Raw genomic sequence first — 17027 nt, 5'->3', positions numbered from 1 at the left:
GCCCTAGAGGATTAACTTCTAACCCTAACAACTCTAACTTTGCCATTTTTTCCAATAAGGGGACTTAGGTGAAGAGAGATCGTGTAATTGCCCAGGGTCACATGCAGAGCCAAGTGTGGGGCTGCCATATTTTGTTCCAGGTCTGTCTGACTCCAGAGCCCAAGCTCCTAACAGGTGTATAATTCTTTCTATGTAAATGATTTAAAGTAAGTGGTAAATGCAAGGATGCTTCTCTTAATCACAATGGATGGATTATAAACAAAATAAATAACTTCTGTCTCTCCATGTGACCTTCTGTGAGTCACTCTACCTCCTTCTGAATCCATTTTCCCATCTATTAAATAAGGGGCTGAGCTAAGTCATCTGTTAAATCCATTCTACCCGCAAAATACTTTTATTCAGTGACATATTCACTTTGGCCACTTTCACATCTTTTGAGTTCTACCAAATCAATGGCATAGTCAATAAACATGCATTGATTTCCTTTTCTGAGCCAGGAACAATCTACAAACACCATGGCCCGAAATAATTTTTACTTAAGAATTTAATTATGTGATTTGGTATAAAATACATAAAAGTTTGACCTGGATTCCAGTCAAACCAATTCCATGTGCCTACTTTGTGCTTTAGTTTATACATGCAGATGTGTGATTGTTGATTCTGGCAATATCATTGAAAGAATATGAAAGAAGGTGGACTCCCTTAAAGCACCTAAAATGACCTCATATGGCCCCACTCCCTACTCGTGTCACCCTGTTTATTGTCTCCACAGTGCTCATTTCAATCACCAGCATTAGAAAATAATTTCCATGAAGGCAGTGACACATCCGTCTGGTTCCCATCCACATTGTGGCTCCTAGCACTGTACCTACTAAATAATGTCATCCACAAGTATTGAATTAAATGTATCATAGAATTAATTTCAAAATTGAGGATAGATCCAAGTCTTAAGAAACCAGTATCAGTTCTCATCTGGCATCTTGAAATATAACTGTGGAGACTTGAACTTTAGCCCTCAATCAGTCACTAACTTAAGCTACACTTCCCTCTAGACTTCAGTTTCCTCGTCCATAAAGCAAAGAAGATCTCTTCCAGCTCCCCTAATCTCTGATCCTCTGAACTCTACTACTGGTGTAGAATACAGAAAACATCTGATTTAATAGAGGTTTAACCTGGATATCTTGACCTTGTGAAACTGAAACCCTTGCTGGGCCAAGTAGGAAACATAAATAAGCAAAGTGGGTTGGGTGGTAAATTGCCTTAAGCAATTCATAGTCACAAGGGCCAAATTGAAAAATATCAGACCCCAACAAGAATGCAAATGAAATAAAGCCACAAAAGGAAGAGCAGTTGTCTACTTGCTTGGAATCACAATCTATTCAGGGGCCAAGAATAGTCCCTATGCTCCATATTATATGGATGTAATTAATGTTAAGCAACTGAAGGAGGATAAATCATTGGCTAGCAGAGACTGAAATGATAAGATTTGTGATCTCTGATGAGATTCCTTGATAATCTCTTGATCAGACTCCTGCTGTCCCCATCCAAACTCTATATGAGGCTGGAGTTTAGTGATATGAAATGAGTGAAACAGTGTGGGTAGATTCTCATCCTGTCCTGTATAAGGTAGAGGATTGTAGCCCAGAGGTGAAGACGAGAGAAACTCACCTGCCACGACTATCTAAGTGAAGCCTCACCACTAGGCACCCAGAGGGGATATGATCTGGGTAGCTCAGAGATGGAGTCAGCCCTCCTAGGAGGCCTGAAGACCCAGCACATGAACAGGGGCCCATGTGTGCTCTGTGAGCCAGCCATGCTGGCTTAAGCACAGTGCAGAGTGATGGACAGCTGTGACCCCAAATGACCATCCTCTTGGTCACTAAGTTCCAAAGCTCTGAAGTATTTCAGACTCCTCCATCTTCCCTCATTTTCAGCCATTCATCAAATCTCCCCAAGTCATCCCAGCTGCCCTTCACATCCATCCCTTCCTTTCCATTTTCACAGTCCCCATGCTCATTCTGCTCTCATCAACTACCCTCTGATGGTACAGCAGCCTCCAAATCTCCTCGGTTTTGGTTTTTGAGGACTCTGGCCTCTCACACAAACTGCCAAGGCTCTTGAATTCCCTCAGAGTGAAGGACTTATTAACATTCAAAGCCTTCTACTATCTGGGTTATAGTTTTCAATCATTTCTCCCAGGAGCCTTCTAGTCCCATGAAATTGTTCACCCAATGGTTGCTTAAACATACCTTGTTAAGTTTTGCTCCCACACCCTTGTTTGTTTTCTCCTGCCCAATTTGGATACTTTTCTACTGCCTGCCCACCAGTCCAAATGTTTTTTGTATTTTGAAAACCTGTCAAATCCTCCCTCCTCTTTGAAACCTTGCTCCACAGTTTTACCCACACTATTGCTTCCTCCTTTAAACCCTGACCAAACTGCATAGCTGTACACATTCTTCACTTTGGGTTTGGAGGTGCTTAATATCAGGTTTCACTTGGCTTTGTGAATGTCTAAGTTCTGTTCCAAAATCAGAATATAAAGTCCAAGCAATCAATACGTTTCCTCTGTGTTCTTATAACAATCTTGGATTTAAACAAATGCTTAATAAATACATTTGGATGTAATAAACCCATCCAAGAGAAAAAAGTCAAGGAAGGCCTTTCTTCCTTCCAGATACACAGAACTGAATTCAAAATTAATGTTTGCAGGATGGTTTTACACCCTGTGATAGTGTCCAAGGGGCATTTCTAAAACTTTACAAAAGCAGCTTGAGGAGGAAAATTTCATTTCTCTAGATATGAAGTGTCCTTGCTTACTTTTGAATATCATGTAACTTGAGATGCAAAAGAATCAACTCCCCTGGCTAACAAGAGACAAGCATTTTGAGAATTTCTGTTGTACTTTAGGAAGAACTAATGACTATAGCATACTGCTAAAGTGATTTATAAAAAGTCATAAGTAAGTTGTTATGAATAAGTGAAAAATAAACCAAAGAGAAATTCATATATTCTGATTTATTTTCCTATATCATCATCACAGACTTTTTTTTTTCAATTTTTAGATTATTTATATATATTTGTATGTTATTTTGGATCAATGTTTTAAAATCAGGGTGAGATGGAATGGAGAAAGATGATCATAACTCTTTTCTTTTTAGCAATCCTACAAATATTCCAACTTGCCATTAATTGGATACATTTTGTGTAGCTAAGACATTGGCTCATTTCTCACATCAGCAGAACTTTTAATGTCCAGGTTCATTCCCCAGAGCTTGTCCAAAATTTCTAAACACCTAACATATCTCCCTAAATGTGATATTCTAATACCACATCCTGTCCCATAATGTTAAAATCCTTCTATCCTCATTCAAATACCCCTGTCTTTCTAATGCTCTAATGTTATAGTAACTTATGAAAGTCTTAGATTTCAAAACTATAAGGATTAAGCATTTGGCAATGACCTAGAGATGATCCTCTCCCCTTCACCTTCACACTCAACACTTTAAGTCCTCTCAAGCAAGGAGATTTTCCCTCATTCCCTCCAGGGATGCACTGGAAATAAGTTGAAAAATTATAACACTCTATTAGAAAAATAATTTTATAAGATGACATCCCCACCTAAAAAAAACCAAAAACCTATAGGGATTTAAATAAGTGAAGATCAGTTCCTTTGACATTGTAGAGCTCACAAGTTTAAAGGCTCTATTTCCTAATCATCAGCTCCAAATTGCTCTGCATGCAAAATAATCCAAGTACTTATTCTGTTTTTCAGAACGTGCTTGCTGTCATTTATTAAATAAATACTTTAATAACCTTCATTGAACTTTAATAAATCCAGCTGTTGTTGAAATTGTTAGTTGTGAAAATGGCATATGGTTATGCAAAAAAAAATGACATCAGTTAAAAACACATTCTAAAGAAATTACAGATGAAATATCATGATGTCTGGTGTTTACTTTAAAATTTTCCAGCCTAAAAAAGGGGGGATGGATGAAATGAGACTGGCAAAATGTTAATAATTGTTAAAGCTGGATAATAGGTACACAGGTTTATTCTACTGTTTACATTTGTGTCTGCTTGGAATTTTCTCTAATAAAATGTTTAAAAACTTTACACTGTTGTTCTGCTGTTCTTACATCATCACCTTTTCACTTTGCCCCAATCAGACTTCCAGAGTGTACACCCTCTGGTATATCTTTTCCCAGGGAAAGAAGGAAAGAACCACAGAGCCCACTGTGGATGTATCACAACTTCAGCCACAAGGGTCTTGTGAAGACTCAGTTAAGACTGACATCCAATACAGAATTTTAGGTGGGGAAGGTGGAAGGATAAATTGGAAGTTTGGGATTTGCAGATACTAATTACTGTATATAAAATAGGTAAACAACAAGGTCCTACTGTATAGAACAGGGACTATATTCAGTATCTCATAATGATATAATGAAAAAGAATACAAAAAGGAATATGTATATAACTGAAACTCTATGCTGCACACTAGAAATTAACATAGCACAGTAACTTGACTAAACTTCAATAAAAAATAAATAAATATTTTTTTAAAAGATAAAATTTGGAAGAAAAATATTTTTTTCTCATTTCTGTGAAGTACCTCAAACTATGCAAGTGAGTTTTAGGGCACTGCTTACAAACAGTTGCAATATGTATAATTATTAAGGAATTTGGGTAAACGTGTGTTAAAATACACTCTACAAGCTCTAGAGATAACTTGCCGTAGGTACTTTGGGAATCATGAAAACTAGCATGTTCTACTTGCATGGCAACAACACAGAGAGCAAGAAGGAATTCTTGATGACTGAATTTAACAAGAGCAATGTAGAAGATGTCTCAAACAAATAGTGATACAGAATTATTCATAAGTAAATGAGATCTGAAAGAATGATGCTTGTTTGGCACAAACACCACAAAAACACAAGGTAATTAGAGCTTAACGCAGGAAGAACTGTTCATACATGACCATTTTCCCAAATGGGTCTACAGTTATAAAATCAATTAGGATTTTTTGGAATAAAAAAGTATTAAATAATGGTTAAGTAGCAGAGCATTCTTTATTGCCACAATATGTTAGATTTATAGGTTCTTGGAAACATTGTAATTACTCACATCTGGAAATAACACTTGTGTAGTTCTTCCCGACTTATTCTTCAAAACCAGTTCCTTACTTCAGTGGCTAATATCTGGATCCTGGCCTGGGAGCCCCCAGGGAGTTAGCTCACACATCAGATAAAATGTCTTCTAGGGGAGAGTGATCTCAGTAAAGAGACTTAAAACCATTTCATGAGGCACGTGGAAGGAAAGAAGGCCAGCTCATCTGGGAATGGAAGGCTAAGGTGAGACATAATTGCTACTTTCAAATATTTTAGGTATTATTTTATCAACGAAAGAGTAGAGCTCTTCCACATAATTCAGGGACGAGCTAGAACTAGTGAGGAAACTTTCAAGGATCCAGATTTCAGTTCAACTTACAAAGACCTTTCTGACAATTGGAGGTAAGACTTTAATGGAATAGGTAATTCCTTTGAAGGAACTTCTCCTGAGGCCGCTTAGTAAAGTTTGGGGGATGTTTTTGTTTTGCTGCTCAAAATGTTATCCACAGATTGGTGCTGGTCTACACATTCATTCTTTTTTCCCTTGAGATTTATATTTGAATGATTTTTTAACAATAATTTTACTCTAAAATTATGTTTCCTATCAATTAAAGGCATATTATATTACCAGAAAATTCTATTAAAATGTAAACCACTTATAGATTTATGTATCAAATATTTTATGTGTTTATCTGACATACTAACAGGCATAGGGTGATGACATATTCCTAGACATTTCTGTGTGTGGGAAGGGTAGGAACACTTAACATGAAATCTGCCCTCTTACAGAATACTGAATTGTGCAATATTGTAATGTTAACTACAGGCACAATGTTGTTTAGCAGATCTCTGGAACTTAATCTTCTTGCATAACTAAAATTTTATTTTTTATATAATTTTTACAGTTCTTTTTTTTTAATTATTATTATTATTATTATTATTTAATAGAGATACTGGAGATTGAACACAAGACCTGAAGCATGCTAAACATGCATTATAGCACTGAGCTTTACCCAGTCCTCCAACTAAAACTTCATACTCACCATATAGTAACTCCTCATGTCCCCCTCTTCCAGCTCCTGACAACCACCATTCTACTTTCTGCTTTTATGTGTTTTGCTACTTTAGATACCACTTATAAGTAGTCTCAGGCAGTCTCTTTGTTCTTCTGTGTCTGGCTTGTTTCACGTAGCATAACATCCTCGAGTTTCATCCATGTTGTTGCATATGGCAGGATTTCCTTCTTTTTTAAGGCAGAATAATATTTCATTGTCTATATATACAACATTTTCTTTATCCATTCATCTGTCCATAAGCATTTAGGTTGTTTCTACCTGTTGGTGAATTGAATAACACTGCAGTAAACATGGGGGTGCAGATAACCCTATGAGATTCTGATTTTCACACATTCTCTGAAGCTAGTTCACAACAAGAGAAAGAGCTTGTGCCAGATTATAAACTGACACACTGCATCAATAAAGACTTGCTGTGGAAAGAAAATGCCAACAGGACTAGACAATGTACTTAGTGACAAACCTGAGTACTTTGACTATCACTGCAATAGAAGGAATTTATCCACCAAATAGTAAATCCTAGAGACTTTTCACAGTAATCAAATATCACACTACAATGTATATAAATGGAACATCCTTTTTAACACTAAGACTTACACTTCCCTGATTGAAAATATGTTTGAAAGCCACACATCACAGTCATATAAAATTGAAAAAAAAAAAGGATTACTGTTCTCTGGAATTTATTGTTAGGAATCTATTAGTTGGATGTGCCCTAGGCCAAGTCTTCAGGTTGAATAAATAACGCATATTGCATATATGCATAGACTTCTATTTATAAATATAGATTCTGCTATAATTATAAATGAGAATTCATTTTAAAGTACACCTTATGTGTTTTCCCAAGTACATATACTACAAGTTCTATCTCTGTATTGTAGAAGTCCCAAATGCTTTTTATGTGATGAATATTCTTACACTAATATGTTTGCTAATCATGCAGGGCCCATGCAACCAGCTGTGCAGTTTGCATCCTGCAAAAAGCATGGGATAAAGGAGCAGGTAGAGGCTGAACTCCATCCCCCTGCGCTTACCCAGCCATGAGCCCTGGTAGTGAGATCGCATCAGGCCTTGGGTCACCAATCAGCCGTTTGTCCGGGATGGAAGGGTTTCCCAGGATAAATGCCTTTCAGTGCCAGAGCCAGTATAGTCCTGGACAAACCAGGATGGCTAGTCGCCGTAATCAGGGCACAGATGTGCCGTCTGTGCTAGCCTCAGCTTCGGAAGCTTGCCTGTAGAACAGTAAGCTTGAAACAATGGAAACGGTAAAGCCATCCTCACATCGTTTCTTTTCTCCTTATGTTTTCAAGGTAAAAGAGCCAAGTAACCATGCCAACATCCTGACCAAGCCTGACCCAAGAACCTTCTGGACTAATGATGATTCAGGTATTATTGGAGAAATACACTCTGGCCCTGTGATGTACAGGAAGCATTCTGCAGTAAAGTCCTGCACCAAGGCCAGGTTTGGGGGAAATTTTTGGTTTTGCTTGTTTGTTTCTTTATACCTAGTTCCACACTTGAATATACTTCATAATCACTTTTTTAATAATACAAGTTCCCTTAGTTTCTCTCCTGTTTCAGTATCTTAAGTACATATGCCATCAGGTGCAGCTTGATGAATTGTGAAGTATATTCAAGTGTTGGAAGAACAAAGCAATGAGTCTCCTTCCTGGAGGGAGAGACAGAGGAATAGGATACGGTGGGCAAATACACTGGTCCAAGTCTCTCTTCCAGGGGAAGAAAAGGATTAAAAAACCTAAGGTGAGTCGTATTCAGAATCCTGGGTGGAGGGCAGGTGTGACTTGTGCCATCATCCCGGAGTATAAATCTAATCAGATCAGAGGGATGCCCCTTTTGGAGATCAGAGAATATGCTTCACGTTGTATAATTAAACATGACACTCAGATCAAGGATAGGGTAAGCTCTGCTAGGAAATGGAAGACATCTTTTCATTCTTTTTCACATACACATTGAGCCATGAGGCCTCATTACATGAAGTAAAGACACTAGAGATGAGAAGGGAAGGTTAAACAAAAGAGCAAAATAATTAAGAGAATGATACCAGAGCTTTCACCTTCTCTGATTAAATAGGGTCTAATTAAATGGAGAACAGTGGTGATAGCTAATATTTGTATTAGGCCTCATGGTTTTACAGGGTGTGTTCACAAAAATCCAGCTTAGTGTTTGGGCCACACCTGTGACATGGGAGGGGCAGCCCATCCTCACTGTCCCCGTGGGAGAGATGAGATCAGACGCTGAAGGAGGTGACCTGACATCCAAAGCTCACGACCAGAGGACACCAGGGCTGGGAGGAAGACAGAGAGCCTGCGCGCTCAGGTCTGTATCACTCTTCCTCGGAGGAAGAAGCTCTCCTTTGAGAAGCAGCATGAGCTAAATTGGTGCTTTAATCTTTTCTTCATAAAAGAGAGAGGCTGTGCCTATTAGCAGAAGCGGGAGGGATTGAAGAGGAGAGTGAAAAACACTCGACTGCCTTTTGTTCAAAGTCCAGGCTTATGGTCTAAACGTATTATCAATTTCATCTGTCAAAAAAAAAACTGTTCTGTCTTGTTTTATGTCTTTCGAAGAAAGATGAAGTAACACGAAAGTGAACTGGACTATTTACGCCGTCACTGTGGTCCCTGAGTAGTACAACCACAAAACGAACAAGTGTCCACTGGCTAATACTGCCATTAAGACCTACAGGGCGTATGCTGTGAAGAAGTTATGTAGAACCAGACATTACAATTCAAAAATAAATGATCCTTATATCTGAAATTATATTATTTGAAGGTAGACTTAAACTGGAAAGTTTAAGATTCGTTGTGTAAATCTTAGAGTAATCGAAAAATAAAACAAGCAGTATAGCTAATAAACACCCCCCTCAAAAAAAAAAAAATTCTTAAAGTTCTGTAAGGAGAATGGAATGAGAGGGAAGTCTGTACAGGCCAGGTCCAGAAAATGACGCTCAGGTACTTCTTGGAGCTGGAGAAATTATGGTACAAGACAAGCGAACACAGAACATGTACAGAAATAGTAACAGGAAAGCTTCAGATCTACTCATCTTAAAAACTTTTTTAAAAAATTATCTTTGTGTCATCAGTAGGGTTACAAAGAGATAGGGCTCCTTCTGTAGCATCTCACCTAATGAAGACCCTCCCTGATAGTCAATTCCTAGACTAAGCTCTACGTCTAAGGGTTTGGTGGAGGGAGGTAGCTGTTCAATTTCTGAGACGTGGGTATTAAAATCTCCACCTGTGGTGGGAGAATTATCTTTTACTTTTTAAAATTTAATTTTTGCTTCATATATTTTGAAGCTCTGATATTAAGCACATACAGTCTTATCATTGTTATAACTTCCTGATGAATTTGTAGTGTTCCTCTATCTCTGGTACAAGTCTCGGTTTGAAGTCTTTTTCTCCGATATTAAGATAGCCAAGCCAGTCTTCTGAGGCCACTCTTCACATGGTATATCTTTTCTATCCATTTACTTTCAATCCATCTGTGTCTTATAGTTAAAGTGCTTCTCTTAATCTACCTCATATAGTTAGATTTTCCTTTTAAAGACTATCTGACGATCTCTGCTTCTACTTGGAATGTCGAGACCACTTACACTCAATGTACTTGTTAGATCAAACTTGGGATTCGTTTTCCTCATGTCCTTTCTCTTCTTCATTTGCTCTTCTTCCTTTTATGACTTCTCTAGAATTATTTGAATATTTTTGAGGACTCAGTATTTATTTGTCTGTTGACTTAGCAGTGGCTCTAGGGGTTACAAAAAGTAAGTAAGTTTTCACAGACCATTGCAAAACCTTGTAACAGTTTCTTTTCCCATCCTTTATGTTATGGTTGACATATATATTGCTTCTACTTATGAAATTAAACCTACAGTATAAGCTATTTAAAGGAAAATCATCTTTTGTATTTTCCAAGATGTTTATCATTTCTGATGTTCTATGTTTCTTCTTGAAGGTGAAGTTTTCCTCAAGAATAATTTTCATTTAGCCTGGGAAAACTTCATTTATCATTTCTTATGATGCAGTAATTCTCTGGCATTGATGTCTCAATTTTCTTTTATCTTTGCAATGTGCCTTTTTAAATAAAAATATTTTAATTTAATTCTTGAAGGGTATTTTTTCTAGATGTGGAACTCTGAGTGGATGCCTTTTTTTTTTTCTTTTTTAATTACTTCAAAGATGTTAGGGAATGAGGGGAGCAGCTCAGTGGTAGGTGCACATGCTCAGCAGGCACCAGGTCCTGGGTTTAATCCCTGGTACCTCCATTAAATAAAAAAAAAGAAGAAGAAGAAAAAGAAGAAGAAGAAGATGTTTGTTCATGGTCTTCTGGCCTCTATAGTTTCTAATGAGAACCTAGTGATATTTAAATTATTGCTACCCTGAATGTAATGTGTTGTTTTTCAATGGCTGCTTACATTTTTTTAACCTTTGTTTTTTATCAGTTTTGTGTCTAGCCTAGAATCAATGTTCTTTTAGATATAGACTCCTGAGGTTTGGGAAGTTAAACATCCTTCTAGTCTATTAGTAGTTTTCTTAGAATTTGAATCTGAGGAATGCAACTGTTTCTGCTGTGGTTTCTATAATGCAGCGTGCCCTTTCTTCCTCAGGACATCAGCATTCTAACTAAAATTTTCCTGCTTTCAATTCTGTTAAGTGTAAGCACAAGCTAAAGCAACTCCACAGCCACCTTCTGCAACATGCAAATTTATGAGCCTTCAAATAGAGTCTTTACAAAAGCGCAGTATGAATTTTATTATGGTAACTTTTACCAATCCCTGAAATTATTGTGATGAAATGGTTCCATCAATTCCTACAGAAAATATGTATCAGTGAATGGAATATTTCCATTCAAAGCCAACAATCATCAGAGAGTATTTTACTCATTCTAATGTATAGCCTCTTGATACAGAGTTTAAGTAGAGTTGACTATTAGAGGTAACTATTTCAGACTGCTTACTAGAAATCAAAGGTAAATTTTAAAGTATTTTGCTTTGAAGTGGAGAATTACCGAGGGTTGGCTCACCCTGAAATCCAATGATTTTCCTGGATTTTCCTACCCATTATCTTTTTGCTTAACTACCAGAGATGGGACTGGCAAACTCAGTTGCCATATGCAGATATGGTAGTTGGAGAGACAAAGGTAATTTTTTAAAAGCTTTCTTTTAACACATAATGGAAAAGTAGCATATGTTCATCCTAGGAAAGAAATGGAAAATTAATCACCCATAATCCTACCACCCATACTTTTTTAACTGGATTTGAGTCTCGTGCATTCCCAGCATTTGTTCTGATGATAAGTAAACAGGCTGCCCAAGTTTAGGCTTTTTCCTATTATCTTTGTTTTTAGACTTTGAAACCTGAGTTGTTTGTTTTTTGCATACCTTTGTCTTTCAATTGCTTGTCCTGCAGTAGCCAGTAACATCCTCTTAAATGAGAATTTCAAGGTAGAAGGAGTTTCCCCACACTTTCAGAATGTGTATTTTTCCAAGTACTATTATTGGTGACACAGATAATGGTCTTTACTTAGATAAAGTCAGATAACAAACTAGTTAAACAATAAGGTTTCTTTTGCAAGGGCCATGGTTTTAACTGGACACCTGTTTTGCCAGGTAGGAAAATGTAATTCCTTGATGCTCTCCCTGGGCTTTTACTTGAAGTCACCTTTTAACAAAATGCAGTTCTACCCTTGGAATTTTCAAACTGTCCAGATTTCTTTCAAATGAAAATTAAAGATCAAGATTCATTATTGTGCAAATTTTTCCCAGAGGGAAAATTTAATTTTCCCTTATATTTTCAGGATTATGCATTATTTCTTTATAGTTTTTAATCATTCACCACATTTTAAAATTTAGCCTAAATTCCTGGGGTAAAATGATATATTCATATTTATTCAGCAGCAGTAAGAATTTATGTATCAAATGTAGAAACGAAATGATTCATAGTTTGAAAACATACGGACTGCAGAAATATTTCAGTATTTCAGAAAATACATAAAATTAGATCACTGAATTAATATAAGGAGAGGAAGAACTTTTATATAGTTTTTTTTAATGAAGAAAACATAATTTCTAGATTTTTTTCTTAAAAAGCAAAACACTCTCATATTTGATATCTAGAAAACAGTTGCTTCATCCCTCAAAATATGGCATTATCTAACAAAAAAAAAATGTGATAAAAGTTAAACACAGTCTGCTTACACAGAAATTTTCCATCTGACGCTTGTTGGCCAGTGCAGACTTTGCCTCTTGCTGTTATAGATAAACCCGTTTAGTAAAAATCTATGCACACATGAAGATCTCTTAAGTGGACTGACCTCATTTACTCAGATCCTAACTTAAAAAAGTAGCTATCTCAGTAATAAAGTCACCTTGCCCACAGGAGGAATTCCCAGCATCACAGAGTGCCACCAACGGGAGCCGAGACGGAGCTAGGCTTTGGAAAGGTCAGGGCACAGTCACAAGAACCCTGCACCCTGGTCTGCTTCTGACTTCCCTACTTCTGCCAACTCCAACTTTTCAAAATCAAACTTGGTATTTATTCCCTCTACATTAGATCAGGAAGCCACAACCATCCTCAGTTTCCCGAACCACATCTCTTTCAACCGTTTCCGTGGTGTAGTGGTTATCACATTCGCCTCACCCATCTCTTTCAGCCAACTGGACTCACCTCAGACCTGACTAGCGGGCCACCTGGCCACGTTTGCCAGCTAGCCATGCGAGGAGCAGCAGGAAACCGCCCCACACAGCACATTCTGCTGTGGTTAGTGCTGTGAGCGCTTGAGTCAGGCTCCCTGAGTTAGCCGCCAAGTTCTCTGCTTATTACCTGCGTGATTTTGGACAAATGATTTCACCCTTCTGTGCTTCCATTTCTTTTACCTGCAAAAATGGAATTTTATAATAGATCATAGAGTTTGGTGAGGGTTAAAGAGCTAATGCAGGTAAAGGTACTTACTGTATCTAATGTTTAGTTAGTGGCCAGTTAATGTTAGCTCTTACTTAAAGACTTATGTCATTTATACAAACATGAACACAGAGCCTCTGCCTTGTATAGGATTTACAAACCATGGGTTGAAAGAATACATTTTACTGTTACTATTTCATCCTTTTCTGAACCTATAGCTTGTTTGGGTTTTGGGGGTTTTTTTTGTTTGTTTCCCTTGAACCATGAAGCTTGTCATTCTCTGTCTGTCTTCTGTTATCTGGGTCCCCATACACAGGACTGATAAGCTTCTTGAAAATAAACATATGGCTGGACATGAAACCCTCGAACTGGAAAGAATCTTAGACATCGCCTAGCCATTTTGATAAAAGATCGCCTTCTTAAGCAAGGATCCATAAAGTCAAAAAAAAAAAAAAAACTTAGTTTTGCATGACCTTAACCATTTACAATGGTAGAAGTTTCCCAGTTCAAGGACAGATTGTTTATTCCTGTAAGTAGCAAAATGTCATTTCAAAACTTTTCTGTTTAAAGATACGTAGACTCATGTTCATCTAGCATTTAAGTTACGTTTGGCAGCAGAATTTTATCAAATCCTCTCCTCACGATGGTCCTGCTGCCTAGTGTGTGAATGTGTGAATGTGTGAATGTATGACTATAGACTCAGCACACAGAAGCCCCCTCCCTCTCCCTCGGGCTGTGTCAATGAAGAGCTTAGCTTTCTGAAGTTTTACAACTGGAGCAAATTCTGTTTCTCCCTTTGTTAAACTCACAGTTTTCTCTTCCTCTTAGTTATGACTGAAATTACTTGTTATTTCTGATGTTTAACTCAAGGCTAAACCAGCAATGTTTCACAATGGCTGATTTTTTCTGATACCCCAGCATTCTTTTTAAATATTTTCACAGTATTTCCTTCTGCCCATTTTATCCAGATCATTCATTTCATGTCTGACATTGTTGATTTCCATAGTATTAAAAGACATTTTATCACAACTGAAATGGTACCAGGAAATTCTCTCACTTAAAAAATGCAAAGAAAATAGATTAAATGCAACTTCACAATTTTAGAAGTTATTTTTCTCCTATTTTAATGAATCTTTTCTTGTTTTATTTGTTTTTATCAGACTAATATGACAACAGATTTTTTAAAAATCTAGTAGATTTTAGTTACAGTTAAAGTTAAAATGCCCAAATGTATTTTAAACATGTTGAAATATTCAGCTTTTGACAGCCTTCTTTTGGCCCAAGAAAAGTGTCCCATAATACAGAATACATAATACATTCAGACAATAATTCAGGAGGTCATATGTGTATCCTAGGAAAAATAAATGAAAAAAGGCTTTTGGATTGTAGCTTTAATAACAAAAATAGTTAATCTGGTCAAATATAAACACAGTTTTCAAAATTTGAAGAAAAATTATTTTACAACTTTAAAATTGTATGTAATAAGGAGAATAGACCAATGACTAATAAAAACAGGCATTCCCAAGGATGAAATGGCCCACAGAGAGCAGTGAGTGCAAGACAGAAAGTGAGAGGTTAGGAGTGGAGGTGGGGGATGCATGGTGTGGGGGGGCCATAGGGAGATGGAGTTTTGTATAAACCCAGAATGCTCAAAGATGAGAACAGAATTAAAATTTAGAGTGCAGGAGGGATAATTTGGGGTTTGAGATTAGCAGATATAAATTACTGTATACAAAATAGATAAATAACAAGGTCCTACTATAGAGCACAGGGAACTATATTCAATAGCTTGTAATAAACTACAATGAAAAAGAATATATATATATGTAGGTGTGACTGAATATGTGCTACACTAGAAACTAACACAACATTGTAAATCAACTGTACTTCAATAAAAATTAATTAATTAAAAAAAGAAGGAATCCAGCAAAAAAAAAAAAAAAAAAAAAAAATTTAGGGCAGGGAGCCCCCAGCAAACTCATTTACAAAATGAGAGTTGACTGAAGTAGATCAACTCTAAGATTCTTTCTTACTCTGAAACTCTTTTATTCTATGAAGGTGTAAATTGACAATAAAAAGAAAATGCAAAAGGATTTAGGGGAAAAAATGGGCCCAAGCCCCTGGAATAGACTTAAATGAAGAATGTAACTCTGTGAACCCTGACCCTTCCTCCTCAGAAACACATGGCAATCAGCTCTTTCCACCGATTAAAATTCTGGCTCTTAGAGGAACATTTTATACAAATAGTTCAGCTGCACTTTTCTTGTAAGGATTAAATTACCTAACACGCTTGAGTTTTCAACTTGTCCTCCCATACCTAATCTCAGCTGATCTTCCCAGTCGCCCTGAGGGATTAAGTAAATGGGTGTTAACCCCGAGGACAGTTAAGGAAGTTAAGTGCTTTTTGCCCAAAGCTAAATATTTAGTCATAAATTCTAAAACACAGAACTGGAAGGTCAGATCTGCTGGAAACTCCTCTGGTTCTCCTTCTACAGCTTCAGAAAGGTAAGAGTGAAGCTTTGTGATCAAAGTAGCTTGAATGTGGACACGCGCATTTGGGGAAAGGCAGTAAGTAGAGGATGAAATTCAAACCGAGATGTGATGTTGCCATTGGGCGGGGGAGCTGGGAAAGGGGGAAATTAAGGCAAATGCAGGGTTTGTTTTACAGAAATGAAATATATTGTATACCCTTCTGCCCAGCACTCTGCTAGTTTCTATGGACAAGGAAGAAACAGTTTTCTCTTTCAAAAGCTTAGACAAACTGGACAGATACAGGTAGACTATGAATAAAATAGTGTAAAGACAAGTTAAAATCATGGCAGTTGCCTACAGACATGTGAAAGATCGGTCTTTAAAACAGATCAGGAGGCAGACAATGTTTTACTCGTTAAAAGCAGAGCTTTTGGTATCAGAAGAAAACCTAAATTTGCATCCTGGTTTTGCCATTACTAGCTATGTCACTTCACACAACTAATGTTTATCTCTTTAAGTGGCAGATCTTAAGAATGTATAAAGGGATTTTTCCATAAAGGTCATTATGAGGATTGAATTGAGAAACTGCACAAAAAGCACTAAAGCATAGTGTCTGGCACTTAGTAAAATCAAGCAATGTTAGCTATTATAATAGATGCACGAAACTACGGAAGTTAGACAGAGGAACATATCATTGTGTCCTTAGCATCACCAAAGTGCCTGGCTTTAAAACATACAGAAGAGCTCTTCCTTAAAAATCTTTCATGAGGCTGTTTGAATATAAGCTAAGAAAAAACTTTACCAATTAATGCTAGTTGACAATGGTAGAGATAGCTTTGGAAGCAGGGGTGACTCCAGTGAAAAGTGAAAGAGAAAACTCAATAGATGGATATCAGGAACATAGTAGGGAGGCTGATAGTCCCTAAGGTCCTTTTAACACCAACGGAATCTGTTCACAATTCTATGAATAGCATAAAGTAAGGCTGGCAGTGCTGTTCAAATGAAAACCCCAACTTTCATATCTATACACACACAATGGTTTCAAACTTTAAAACAAAGATAAAAAGAACATTTAGTGTGCTGGCTCTGAACTGTCCTCCTGTCCCTCATACACATGACACATGAATAGAGTAGAACTAAGGTGAGCAGAACGGTTGGGTTATTTTGGGAAATGGTAGTGGGTCTACAGTGGTCCGGCCACATGCCTTCACCTGGTCCCTTTGTGGGATAAATTATCAGGAAGCAGTCTGTGAAAATCTGAAAGAATTGCTCCGTGAGAGAAAATTATTGGCTCTTATGTGGAGGATAAGATGTTAGATCCAGCAGTACCGTGTTCTAACAAGCCTACTTGTGTTAGACACTTTTACTAGTATTCCCAGAAGTGCTCCAGCTACGGCTAGTATATTTGTTCCTCTTTGACCTCTTTATGTAAATGTACTTTCTAATATTTTTAAATATTTTAA

At 37.1% G+C, this 17027-nt stretch overlaps 1 protein-coding gene across 1 annotated transcript in view; it reads left to right on the top strand.

The window, feature by feature from the left end:
- The window catches only part of SGK1 (serum/glucocorticoid regulated kinase 1), a 106025-nt gene that overhangs the window by 69497 nt on the left and 19501 nt on the right, over positions 1-17027 (top strand). Inside the window, exon 3 of the mRNA XM_006188457.2 lies at positions 7489-7564. Within this exon, the coding sequence (XP_006188519.1) occupies positions 7489-7564 (76 nt within the window). The remainder of the gene's footprint in view (positions 1-7488; positions 7565-17027) is intronic.

This window comes from Camelus ferus, chromosome 8, assembly GCF_009834535.1.
Source record: "Camelus ferus isolate YT-003-E chromosome 8, BCGSAC_Cfer_1.0, whole genome shotgun sequence".
NCBI lineage: Eukaryota > Metazoa > Chordata > Mammalia > Artiodactyla > Camelidae > Camelus > Camelus ferus.
The sequence above is the reverse complement of the archived record's forward strand: the minus strand, read 5'-3'. Positions and strand labels throughout refer to the sequence as shown.